The 14,234-nt window shown below is 45.6% G+C and overlaps 1 protein-coding gene across 8 annotated transcripts in view; it reads right to left on the bottom strand.

The window, feature by feature from the left end:
* LOC135201600 (TBC1 domain family member 31-like) overlaps positions 1-14,234 on the bottom strand; it is a 92,441-nt gene that overhangs the window by 45,346 nt on the left and 32,861 nt on the right. For all 8 annotated transcript variants that reach the window (XM_064230643.1, XM_064230640.1, XM_064230646.1 and 5 more), the window contains one exon: positions 11,593-11,813. In XM_064230643.1, the coding sequence (XP_064086713.1) occupies positions 11,593-11,813 (221 nt within the window). The remainder of the gene's footprint in view (positions 1-11,592; positions 11,814-14,234) is intronic.

Raw genomic sequence — 14,234 nt, 5'->3', positions numbered from 1 at the left:
GATTTATGGTGAATTTATGAAAAAACTTTTTCCTTACGTCCGCGCGGTAACTCTTCCGAAAAAAATCATACATGCTATTGTGGTAATGTTTGCACCATTTTAAATTAGCCGTTACATAAAGTTTTATATATGAAAATATGCACAATTTCATGCACAATACAACTAAAAACAACCCATGGTTGTAGCTTTTATCAATTTTGAAATATTTTCATATAAAAAATAAGTGACAAATTTTCAACCTTCGGTCAACTTTGACTCTACCGAAATGGTCGAAAAACGCAATTGTAAGCTAAAACGCTTATATTCTAGTAATATTCAAGCATTTACCTTAATTCTGCAACAAATTGGAAGTCTCTAGCACAATATTTTGATTTATGGTGAACTTATGAAAAAAATAACATTTTCTTTACGTCCGCGCGGTAACTTTTCCGAAAAAATCATACGTGCGATTGTGGTAATGTTTGCACCATTTTAAATTACCCATTACATAAAGTTTTATATATGAAAATGTGCGCAATTTCATGTAGAATACAACAAAAAATAATTGAAGGTTGTAGCTTTTCTCATTTTTGAAATATTTGCATTTAAACTCGATATATAGAAAAAAAACCACGTTCGGTCAACTTTGACTCTACCGAAATGGTCGAAAAACGCAATTGTAAGCTAAAACTCTTATACAGTCTAGTAATATTCAATCATTTATCTTCATCTTGAAACAAATTCGAAGTCTATAGCACAATATTTAGATTTATGGTGAATTAAAAAAAAAAATCTTTCCTTCCCTCCGCGGGTGGATTCTCCGCCACAAATCTCCGAAATGCGTACGTCCCATTCTCGGAATATTTGCTCAGTTTCATATTAGGCATTTCATAGAGTTTTATATATGAAAATGTGCGCAATTTCATGTAGAATAAAACGAAAAATATTTGAAGGTTGTAGCTTTTTTTATCTCCGAAATAATTGCATATAAAAAAATATATATATAAAAAATTCGACATTTGGTCAACTTTAACTCATCAGATATGGTCGAAAACTACATTTGTAAGCCACCTCTTACAGTATAGTAATATTCAATCATTTGTCTTAATTTTGAAAGAAATTGGAAGTCTCTAGGACAATATTTAGATTTATGGTGAATTTTTGAAAAAAATATTTGTTTACGTCCGAGCGTTACGAATTCATGCATTATTTTGTGATAATATTTTCTCTGTGTTGCTTTTATCGCTTTACAATGTGTTATATACCAAAATGATCGCAATTTATTGTACATTACAACAAAAAAAGTAACTTGTTACCTTTAACCGTTTTGCGCACAGCACGATTTGAATACAATTATATATGAAATTTCGTTTTTGCGCTATCATATATCGCATTATTTATATATGATAATGATAATTTTTTTCATTTCTGATGGTTGCATACTAAACTTTAGCCAATGACAAAAAAAGGAGCCAAAAATGAACTCTTAATCTTGAAAACTAAGCGCGCTGAGATTTTTTGAAAAAAATATTTTTTCCGCTTCCGCGCTCACTCTGAAACACCTCCGGCACACGGGAGACATTTTTTTTTTTACCGCTTCGGCGTTTAAGGGTTAACTGCTTGTCCGAAAGTCCGCGGACCGCCCGACTGGGAGGTGAAGATCCACTTTGCTTTAGGCCCAGGAAAACACAGAGTGAGGGGTGGCAAGAGGTGGGACTGTGTGTAAAGGACCTCAGGTTAGTATACAATTTTCGACAAATTGTTATTTGTTCTGATATGAATACAAACCATCGGTCCTTTACAATAGGAAGACTCACTTCTCGGTGGGAGGAATCTGAGTCTTAAGAACAGATTGGTGTTCTTCCAACCTTAGTTCCCTCCCTGGTTGTAAGAGCAGAGGGAGGGATCCTAGCCTCTGCCCAATGATCAGGGTATGTACCGCAGGATCAATGGTCAGACCTCTGGACCCAAGCAATAAGAGGGAGGCAAGCGTACCTCTTAAAACTAGCAAGCAAGAACTTGCTCCTATTGCAAGAGGCAATATGAAGTCATGGGTTTGTCTCTTGTTGGCTTCCACTTTCCCCCCCTTGTTGGGGGAAGTTGTGGATATTCGCTCCTATCCCTAATGAAAGGGATAGGATGGGGCTCGGTCAAGTAGCTCACCTGCATCGTCTCCTGTTCCAGCGTAGTGACGACCGTGTCCCTCTGCCCACAGGTAGAGGGGGAAAAAAAGATGGGGAAGAGAAGCCAGTCACACTCTCATTCACTCATCCATTCATGCAGTCACACAAGGATGCGATGCTGTTTCGTCCGCTCGGGTGCTGGGTAAGCTACACAACGTGCTGCGCAGCCACCACGGGTCCCAAGGAAATAGTGTCCAAGGACCTGTGGGCAATATCCCGAAGATAGGAGGAGGAAGGTGGTCTGGTTAGACCAGACCCCTGCCTTCAGGACCTGCACCACGGAGAAGTTCTTGCAGAACGCAAGGGAAGGACCAATACCTCTGACTTCGTGGGCTCTCGGACGAAGGGTACGGATGTCGTCGCTACCATCAGCTTTGTACGCCCTCCTGATCACCTTATGCAGCCAGAAAGAAAGTGTGTTCTTGGATACTTCTTTCTTGGTCACCCCGGTGCTAACAAAGAGGCGTCGAGTTCTCTTCAGATAGCGCCGTAGCGCCCTTACAGGACAAAGCAGCACCTCATCCGCATTGTTGTCGGTGAAGTCCATGAGGGAGGGATTGTGAAAGACTTGAACCGGTCATCAGGGACCGAAGGATTCCGAGTCTTAGCTACGAAGTTCGGGACGAAATAGAGCGTCACAGGTCCCCATCCCCTGGAATGTTTGACGTTGAAGGAAAGACCATGAAGTTCCCCTACTCTCTTCGCCGGTGCCAGGGCCAGCAAGAAGAGGGTCTTGAGGGTCAGATCCCTGTCTGAAGACTCTCAGAGTAGCTCGAAGGGCCTTCGAGTCAGACTCCTAAGGACGAGAGTCACGTCCCACCCTGGGGGCCTGAGTTCCCTGGGTGGGCAAGACCTCTCGAAGCTTCTCATTAGCAAGGAGATCTCGAACGAATTAGAGATATCCACTCCCCTCAGTTTCAGGACTAGGGCCAGGGCGGCTCTGTATCCTTTGACTGTGGGGACAGAGAGGAGCTTGTCTCGGCAAAAAAACACTAGGAAATCTGTTACCTGCTGAAGAGTGGCTCTGAGAGGAGATAGACCCCGTCTACGACACCAACCACAGAAGACGGCCCACTTTCCCTGGTACACAGCTGCAGAGGACTGTCTGACGTACCCAGCCATCTCTGTTGCTGCTCGGTGAGAAAAACCTCTCGCTCTCAAGAGATGGTGGATAACAGCCAGACGTGAAGATGTAGAGACTGGACTATCTGGTGGTACCGTTCCACGTGTGGCTGGACGAGAAGGTTGTGCCAGGGGGGAATCTCTCTCGGTGTTTCCGCAAGCAGAGCCAGCAGGTCCAGATACCAAATGGCCTGAGGCCACTTGGGGGCCACCAGGATCATCCAGAGATTCGGGGTGGCCAGCACTCGGTTGATCACCTTGCAAATCAGGCAGAACGGGGGAAAGGCGTACGCGAAGAGGTTGTCCCACGGGTGTTGAAGAGCATCCTCTGCAGCTGCCCATGAGTCAGAAAACATGAAGTTTTCTGTTGTGCTGGGTGGCAAACAGATCTACTACTGGACGCCCCCACAGGTTGAAGAGCCTTTCCGCCACATCTGGGTGTAGGGACCATTCAGTCCCTATCACCTGATCTTGACGGCTGAGATTGTCTGCTACCAAATTCCTCTTGCCTGGAATGTAGTGGGCTGACAGCTCTACCGAGTGGGCCGTGGCTGCAGCGTCAACTGGTGCAACAGGAGGGACACTAGGCCCCCTTTTTATTGACGTATGCCACTACCGTGGTGTTGTCGCACATCAACACCACTGAGTGTCCCATCAAGCAGTCCTGGAACTCTTGGAGAGCGAGGAACGCTGCCTTGAGCTCCAGGACATTGATGTGAAGGTGCGTGTCGTGATGATCCCACACTCCTGCAGCCAGCAACTCCTCCAGGTGTGTGCCCCCCCTCCGGGGGGGGGGAGGAGGAGGAGTGCAGAGAGGCACTAGTCTTAAAAGGTTCCTGTCGTCCAGTCACCAGGCTAGGTCCTGCCTCACCTCCTCCGTGAGGGACACAGGGAAGTACGGTGGGTCTCTTGCCTGTGACCAAATCTCCTTTTGTCTCCACTGAAGAGACAGCAGGTGAAGACGCCCGTGAGGGACTAACTTCTCAAGTGACGACAGGTGGCCGATCACGACTTGCCACTGCTGAGCTGACTGTTCCTGCCGAGACAGGAACTGGTAGGCTGCCTCCCTGAATCTGCTGATCCGCGAGTCCGCGGGGAAGACTCGCCCTGCTACCATGTCGATCAGCATACCCAGGTACTTCATCCTCTGCTTGGGCTCAAGATCGGACTTCTCGAAGTTCACCACGATCCCCAGATTGCGGCAGAACTCGAGGAGTCGATCCCTGTCCTGTAGCAACTGCGAGCCAGAACCAACCAGTCCTTGAGATACCTCAGAAGACGTATCCGTGATGAGTGGGCCCAAGCAGACACCAGAGTGAACACTCGCGTGAACACCTGTGGGGCGGTTGAGACCGAAGCAAAGTGCCCTGAATTGGTACACCGTCCCGTCGAGGATGAAGCGGAGGTACTTCCTGGAGGATTGATGGACGGGTATCTAGAAATACGCGTCCTTCAAATCCACCGAAAGCATGAAGTCGTTCTCCCTGATAGAGTCGAGCACGGAACATGGTGTCTCATCGCGAACTGAGACTGGCGAACGAATCGGTTCAGGGGAGAGAGATCTATCACCGGGCGCCAGCCCCCAAAGACTTCTCCACCAGGAAAACACGGCTGTAGAAGCCCGGTGACCGATCCCTGACAATCTCCACAGCTCCCTTGCTCAGCATGGCTTGGACTTCGTGTCGAAGGGCTACGTCCTTTGATGTTCCAGGAACGTAGGTCTGAAGATAGACCGGGTTGGAGGTGAGGGGTGGCCGAGACTCAAAGGGTAGTAGATACCCCTCCCGAAGGACGTCTACTATCCAGGTCTATGCTCCGTAGCACTACCATGTTGCCCAATGGCTCGCCAGGCACCCCTCCACTTACGGCAGCAGGTGAGGGGGAACGCCGTCCCTAGCGTTTCCCGCCTCTCTTCGACTTCTTCCCGACTCCCCCTCATGGGAAGGAGGGCTGGGAAGAGGGCTGATTGCGACCGCTCCTGGCAGAAGTCGAAGGCAGAGTCTTTCCCTTGGGCTTCGACGATGCAATCGTCTTAGCCACCGAAGAAGTGCTAACCAAGCTCTTGGGCTTGGCCGCAGTCAATTGAGGCTGCCCAGACGCCTTCAAGACTGCCTGGTGGACTAGACGGTCACTGTCATCAGCGCGCCGTCGTTCCACCGCAGCGTCCACCATCTCTCCTGGGAAGAGAGAGGAGGAACTCCGCATTGGTCCGTTGTGAAGACCCAGTGCCCCCGGTATTCGTTTTCGGGATCGTCAATGTGTACGTATTTAAAAAAAAAAAAAGTGACCAAGAGCTCTCACATGGGATAAGTGATCAAGATCTCTCTCATGGGATAACTGGAAACTTTGCAAGGTTGGTAGAATCTCCACTCCCTGCTGAACAGAGGGTGTAGACCAATCATTTACAACATGCATACCAGTAGTACGTATAATCAAGGCACTTCAGTTTATGTTGAAGGTCAGCAGCTGAACATTCAGTACCCAAATCAGTTGCAGAGAGAGCATTTGGTTGAACAGGGTTTTGATGGACACCAGGGCCAACAGAGTCATGAGGTGCAAAAAAAGAACCAAGTGATGAAAAACAGGAAGTTGAAATTCTGAAAAAAAAAACCTACGTAAAGTAAAAATAAAAGTAAAAAAAAAAGTTAAAGATCAAAAAAAAAGAAAAAAAAAAAAAAAAACGGCAGAAATTAAAGCCGCTTTTCATAAAGTGCAATCATTTGTAGAAGACACCCCCCGAAAAGGCTCACACAGGAACATTGTGAAAAGTAGCAGAAGAATCTTCCTTGGATAGTTACGTATGTACGTAGCTCAACTCGAAAGGTAAGCTTCCACATTTTACGTACGTACAGTATATTTCTTGTTACCATATACACTAATATACACTTTATTCACAGGTTATATTTTGCATTTTTTTTTTATTAATTTAGGTATCGAATGGTCCAAATTGTTGTAGTATTTCATTGTTTATAGGTCAATTTAGCTTTATTATGAAATTTACTGGGGTGTTTTTGGAGGGCTTGGAACGGATTAGCCATTTTACATGTAAAATGTGGTCCAAGATACAAAAACCTCATGATACGAAGGGCCCCTCGGAACGGATTAATTTCGTATCTCGAGGTACTACTGTAGCTTGGACGACCTACCGGACCGGAGCGAACCCACCTGGCCCAGCACCGAGTCAGCCAGAGCTGATGGCGGCAGACCCACCGTCGTCTTGGGTTCCTTCTTAGGACCCCAGAACGACTCGAGCCGGGACGTGGGCTCAGAAGGTGGGAGCGGCGATCCTTCCCCGAGGTCGTTGTACTGACCAATCAGCGCAATAACCTCTGCAAACAACCTCTGGATCTCGGGAGTGACCGCGTCTTGAGGAGTAGGACCGTCAAGTCCCTCCAACAAGAACGCCTCTCGAGACCCTCCTCCTTCGGAAGAAGGAACAGCGACCGACCCCTCCTGGTCTCCTCCTGCCACTTGTGCGTACGACCTGGTCGGTCCTAAGACCGTGCCTGGCTCGTAGGGCGTCGTGGTGGGACCGTGAGGAGCGCGCTCCTCACGATCACTCCTGGTCGCCTCGCCCTTCCTGGTGTAACCCTTCCTGGTGTAACCCGAGGAAGTTGAAGAGATCGGAGAGGAAGACCTGACGCTACCCCCTCGCTCACCGGCAGAACCAGTGTGCTTGGGGGGCTGCAGGCAATCGCCAACCCGCGGTGGCGATCAAGCTGCAGGCCTGGTCGCGCGGCTCTCCTGGGGAGAGCGGCTGGACCGAGAACAGCGGTTCCGGTCCCGTGCATCAGAGGAGCTGCTGCTGGTCCCCCTACCTGCCCAGTCCCAATAGGAGCGGCGGTCAGGAGACCTGCAGAGACCACTGTTGCGGTAGGAGCGGTGCCTGTCCTCACGGCATGTCGAACCGCCGGAACCAGCCGAGCGATCGAGGGGACCTCTTCCTAGCCTCAGCCCGCGGCCGATCTGGGAACGTCACGTCAACCCTGGTAACCTGCGGATTGCTACAAGCGATCGCTGGCCTGGCGGGAGTCACCTGAGCGACACTCGCCAGTCTTCCGCTCCATGCCTCGGTCCTTGTGCCAAGCGAACTCGGAAGCCTGGGCCTTGGCGGGCGACCGTACACTCAGTACCTCTCGCGAACAGGAGGCCAAGCCGGAACCTGGTGTAGTGGCAGAACCTCTAGCACCAGGCAAGGAAGTACCGGTGTTAGCCGGTACCCCTCTGGTCCCCGTCGTCGTCTTCCTTGCGGAAGGAGAGACAGGCCCCGCTCCCGAAGGAGCGGGAGGACCAGCGGAAGAACCCCCCGGTCCCACCGCAGTGAGACGGGCCCTTAGAAGCTCCCGTAGGAGAATTCTTAGGGGGGGAGGAGGCAGCCTTCTTCTTCCTCGGCTTGGAAGCCTTGGAAGTCGAAGGGGAAGAGGCGGCAGCAGACGACGATGAAGACGACGACGAAGATGACGACGACGAAGATGACGACGACGAAGATGACGACGACACCTTCCTCTTCTTCTTCGCCAGCTTCCTCAGGACAGACGTCAAGTCCTCCATCCAGGACGGAGTTGGGGCTATTGCTGAAGCAACACGGCCCGGCTGCACCTGTCCGGAAGGACCCGCGACTGGGGCAGCAACACCACGGGCAGGAATGACGTCAGCAGGGGCTGGTCCAGGCACGGCAGGCACGGCAGGAGCGGCAGGTATGGCAGGAACATCAGGTACAGCAGGAGGCGGGACAGCGGTCAGCGACATCCTGGGTACCGGTGGAAGATCCAGGGGCGAACTCTTAGGGCACTGAAAGTCGGGGGCTGGGGCGAGAGTGACGAACCCGGGTGGAGGAGGCACGCCCCTCCTCGGAAAGCCAGCAATCTGGGCCTGCACAGCAGCTGAGTGAGTCACCGAAGCCACATGCTGAGTGTACACCAGGTGAGGAGGGGCGGCATACCCCGGGGTCAAGACGGTGGTGGTGGTGGTGGTGGTGGTGACCGGTCCATGGGTGACCGGAGCAGCACCCGCCAGATGATGCAGCAGAACCCGAACGCTCGGTGTGCCCTGGAGACCTAGCGAGAACCATACCTGACCGAGGTCGTCGCCTGCAGCAGAAGCACCCGAAGAGGCAAAGGTCGGGTTAGTAGGAGGGGTTCCCCCCTCGCACGAGGGGGGGGGGGGGGGGGGGGGGGGGGGGGGGGGGGGGGGGGGGGGACAAGCCCCACCCCGAACGAAAGGAAAACCCCGAATACAGCTGAACGTCGGGGTACCTCGCTCCCTCCTCTACGCTCGACGGATTGGGTGAAGAGAAGGAACGAGAAACCCCCCCCGAAGGGGAAGGAGCCATACGCGGGAGCTGAGATGGCGGCAGGAAGGAAGACAACGTGTCTGTGACCAAGGGAGTCGCCGGAGAACCTTCCGAGGACTCCTTGGCAGGCTTACGTCGCTTCCTCCTACCCTCATAGAGCACCCACTGCTCCTCCAACCAAGACATACACAAATCACAGGGCTCAGCCCGAGAGCATTCACGCCCCCGGCACCGAGCACACAATACATGAGGATTCACTACTGGGAAGGAGCGGAAGGCCCCGCACTTACGGCCCTCCACACCAGGGCAAACTCTACGGCTGATGGGGGGGCGCGGGGACAGCTCCAAATCACGGGAATCCATAATAAAGATGAAAAACAAAAATACAAAGTACATGTACTTACAGTATTTTCACACACAAGCAAACCAAGTTTGAGGAAAAAACACAAAGCATACGACGAAGAAGCGGGCAGAGAGATATGCAGAACACGTCCATCCACCAACACAGCCAAAAGGAAAGTGGATCTTCACCTCCCAGTCGCGCGGTGCGCAGACTGTCTGACAAGCAGTTAACTACCGAACCCCTTGTTTGAAGCTTACGACCGGTTCCAGCTGCCGCAAGTTACATTCCTATTGTAAAGGACCGATGGTTTGTATTCGTATCGGAACAACTTGCTTTTTAAATATTTCTCTCTCATTCAAAAACAAATCCTTCAAGCCATCCTTAGAAATCTCATAAATATGACAAATTTTCTAAGACAATTTATATTTTTCATAGCTACAAACCTGAGGTCTTAACAATAGGATAATTTCTAGCACCTAGCTGGATCCGGTTAAAAAGCAGATGAAAGCAAGGAATCTTGTGATATCTGGCAACGTATGCGTAGATCGGGTGAAGAGTGGTCAAACGCCGATCATCTATGCCAGTCGTTTCTTAACCGCCTGGACGAGAGTCGGGCTTTTTCCTCTCTTGGCCTTTTCCCGGTTCTTGCCGTTTCGTTTCCTTTAGTGTGTTTGTGTGTGTTTTTACCTGGTATTATGGCTTCTTCTGCTCCTTCTCGAAGTTAGAAATTATCCTATTGTTAAGGCTGAGGGTTTGTTTGTGTATGAACAAATGATGAAGTGATTTACTTAACCCTTAAACACCGAAGCGGTATTTTGAAAATCGTCTCCCATATGCCAGCGGCGTTCGTGAGCGAGCGCTGAAGCGGAAAAAATGTTTTTTTTTTTAAATCACAACACGCTTAGTTTTTCAGATTAAGAGTTCATTTTGGGCTCTTTTTTTGTCATTGCCTGAAGTTTAGTATGCAACCATCAGAAATGAAAAAAAATATCATAAATAAATATTGGGATATATGACAGAGCAAAAAAAAAAATTTCATATATAATTGTATACAAATTGCGCTGTGAGCAAAACAGTTAAAGCTAATAAGTTAATTTTTGTTGTTGTATTGTACACTAAATTGTGATCATTTTGGTATATAACACATTGTAAAATGATCAAAGCAACACAGAGAAAATATCACAAAATGATTCATGAATTCGTAATGCGCAGACATAAAAAAAAAGATGTTTTCAAAAATTCACCATAAATCGAAATATTGTGCTAGAAACTTCCCGTTTGTTGCAAAATGAAGGTAATTAATTGAATATTACTAAACTGTAAGTGTTGTAGCTTACAATTGCAGTTTTCGACCATTTCGGTTGAGTTAAAGTTGATCAAAGGACGAATTTTTTCTATTTATCGTTATTTATATGAAAATATTTCAAAACTGATAAAAGCTACAGCCATGGGTTGTTTTTAGTTGTATTCTACATGAAATTGCGCACATTTTCCTATATAAAACTTTATGTAATGGCTAATTTAAAATGGTGCAAACATTACAACAATCGGACAAAAACATTTATGATTTTTACGGAAGAGTTACCGCGCGGACATAAGGAAAAAGTTTATTTCATAAATTCGCCATAAATCAAAATATTGTGTTAAGAGACTTCCAATTTGTTGCAAAATAAAGGTAAATATTTGAATATTACTAGAATGTAATAGATTTAGCTTACAATTGCGTTTTTTGACCATTTCGGTCGAGTCAAAGTTGACCGAAGGTTGAAATTTTGCCACTTATCGTTATTTATATGAAAATATTTCAAAACTGATAAAAGCTACAACCATGGGTTGTTTATTGTTGTATTCTACATGAAATTGCACACATTTTCATATATGTATAAAACTTTATGTAACGGCTAATTTAAAATGGTGCAAACATTACGACACTCGGACGAAAAAATTTATTTTTTTTTCGGAAGAGTTACCGCGCAGACGTAAGGAAAAAGTTTTTTTTCCATAAATTCACCATAAATCGAAATATTGTGCTAGAGACTTCCAATTTGTTGCAAAATGAAGGTAAATGATTGAATATTACCATAATATAAGAGTTTTAGCTTACAATTGAGTTTTTCGACCATTTTGGTAGAGTCAAAGTTGACCGAAGGTTGAAATTTTGGCACTTATCGTTATTTATATGAAAATATTTCAAAACTGATAAAAGCTACAACCATCAGTTGTTTTTTGTTGTATTCTACATGAAATTGCACACATTTTCATATATAATATTCCATGTAACGGCTAATATGAAATGGTGCAAAAATTATGTCAAAAGTGACAAAATAATTTCTGAGATGTGTCGCTGATGCTTTTTAGTGCGAGGAGAAAAAATTCGTGCTTGCGCGCCTGGGTAACGATTATAAACAAAACAACGCCTTGATCCGTGAGCTCCCAGCATTCCCTAAGGCGTGTGATTCAAAAGTTTTTGCCTAGTAGGTCTATAACTATTTTTCCGCGAATTTAAAAAAAAAACTTTTTTTATATCGACGTATATACGTCCAATCGGCACCCAACAGACAATTTATATCGACGTTTAATACGTCCAATCGGCGTTTAAGGGTTAAATGACTTTGTAATGCTAATAATAAAGAATGCCTAATTTTTCATGCACATGCAACTGCAATACATACACGTAATTTTTTAAAATGTTCCCTTTTCTTCAGTTTCTCCTCCTCTTGTCTCTTGTTGGGTTTTCTGTTCTCAATAACTTGGAATTTAACTTCAGGAACCAAATCTTGCATTTTGTCACTGGACTCAGTGGGAAATAAAGCTCTAGCTGGATACATTTTTGTTGTACTATTTGCGTAGGTGACTGCAAGGAAATTTCCATCTTCACTGACATTCACTGAAACTAGAGTGTAATATTTCATTAGCTTCTATTACAAGAATCATTTATCATGAGGCTTCCAAGGAGACAAAAAATTAGATCTTGAAATAAACTGAATTTTGACTTTTGCATTGCAAATCCTGCAAATCATAGACAGCAGCAATCTGGTAAACTAGTTTTAATTCAGCCTAAAAAAATTCTATTCCACTTAATACAAAATAACAAATTTTTAATTACTTTATGTTTCATAGCTAACAAATCTGAGGTCTTGACATTAGGATAACTCTTCAGGCGCCAGCTGGAAACCACTTAAAAACAATAAAAAAAATTGTACGTATGTGCTAGGAACCTGTGGCATCTGGCATCCGATATGTAGCTAAGGTGGATGCGAGTCAAAGAGACCACGCTTGAACCCAGTGACATATTTAGTCTTTCTTCAACCGCCTTGGAGAGCGAACGTACGCTTTTGCTCTCATCCTCCCAAGCTGGTTTTAGTCCTAAGCCTGTGATTTCTTGCTCTGCTTGTATCATGGATTCCTTTAAACAGCATCAATGTATATGTCTCGGCCTTCCAGGGTTCTTGTGTTTACACTTCCTGACATCCTCTAGGACAAATCCCCATACAACTTGCAAAAGATGCATTTTCAGGTCTATTCCTTTCCTACTGCTTTGTCTTCTGTTGATTTTATGTACTAAAATGCTGCCCAATCTCTCTCATGGGGGAATATTGCTGCTTTTGGATATGTATACTGAAACATCATGCTTTTTAAAAAAGCTTGTGCGATCAACCAAGTTCTAAAAAATACGGTAACTTGTGGACGGAAACACAAACAGCAATTTCCCCTTGACCTACCTCAAATCAAAAGAAACAGAAACCTAAACAGTAATTTCCCCCGTAAATAGTGGAAAAATAAACAAAAACAGAGAAACTGCAAGAAGAGCAAATTTATAAGGTTTCAATATGCAACAAATGTATGGGCATGCAATACCCCCTCTTCAATCTTTGGTCGGTAGTTTTAAGTTTACGTTCAGACACGTAGTACGGCCTAGGCTATGCCTTAAATTCAGTTGGCAATTCAAAGAAAATAACTTAACCAGACACACTTTGACCTGACCTAACCTGACCTAGAATGCAGTGTCCTTGTCAGTAAGGGAGGAATGCTTTGGCCCCCTGGACCCCTGCCCCCAAGCCAGAGTTCTTTACTACAAATAAGAACATGTGGCCTGGTGTAGGCTACTGCTACAATATATACTAGTAATAATAATTACGTATGAATACGATTAGGTTGTATACCAAATAGAATATGAAGGACCTTGAGCTAACCTAACCTAGGGTGCAGTGCCCTTACCTGGTCAGGGGCCTTCAAATAAGAACATTTGGCCTAGGTTAGGCTACTACCGAGCAAAAATATGCACCGAGCAACATCAACATTAAACATGCAATACTCACAATTGCCGAGGCCTGAATCATTGTGATGCACATGGCTTTTTTTTTTTTTTTTTTTTTTTTTTTTTTTAATGGTTATATTTGAAAAAGGGTCAGTTCTGGGCATACTGCTTTTCCCTTCATGCATAAATTTCACTGTCCTGACACTCCATGTAGAACAGGGGCTAGAGAAATTTCCCAACATGGCCTGGTACAGTAAGTTCCAAAATTGAAGCGACAAATTTCAGAGGATTTCGTTCGAAATTCACTAACTGGCAACTACCACTCGTAACTAAAAAATTTATTTTTTTCTACAGTGAAAGCTCTATCAAGCAAAATAAAGCTAACATATGATGCACAAATATCAAATCTATTATATTTATAACAATCTTAAGAAAAAATTACGGTAATAGTAATTATTTTAAAGTTTAGTAATTACTTCAAACTATAGAAACGAAACAATTTGAAATTCTCGTTCAGCACAGGATTACTAACATTACCAATGTATATTTCGAGCAATGTGGAAACAAATATTTAATATCATAGTGTATTATCAATTATTTTAGCGAAGATGCATAAAACCATGCAAGTATCAATAGAATGTAAAGGGAAAATCTCCGCGACATTAAACACAATCAACCATGAATGCACCTAGATTCAATAGAGAAGTTGGGTGTGGTTGGTAGTTCTGATTCTAGCTTCTAGGACCGAGCATAAAACACCATCTTCTAGAAAGGCTCTAACTGCTGCTGCTCACTTCAGGTGACTAGGCCTAGTTCCGGGCATTGCAAGGCTTACAATGCAGGGCCACTGTCTGTTATTTAGGCAAAGATAGAACCTTCAGGACCGATACCAGGACCTGTCCTTGCACCTGAGAAACAGACTCGCTATACAAAAAATAAGAAAGACGGTCGCAAGCAAACAGAGCACCTGTAATATCACCACCTGGTTAAGTAGGGAGACAACAGACCCCAACCACCCCCCCCCCCCTCTACCTCTAGCTCAAACCACAATACTAA

Source organism: Macrobrachium nipponense, chromosome 28, assembly GCF_015104395.2.
Source record: "Macrobrachium nipponense isolate FS-2020 chromosome 28, ASM1510439v2, whole genome shotgun sequence".
Lineage (NCBI taxonomy): Eukaryota > Metazoa > Arthropoda > Malacostraca > Decapoda > Palaemonidae > Macrobrachium > Macrobrachium nipponense.
The sequence above is the reverse complement of the archived record's forward strand: the minus strand, read 5'-3'. Positions and strand labels throughout refer to the sequence as shown.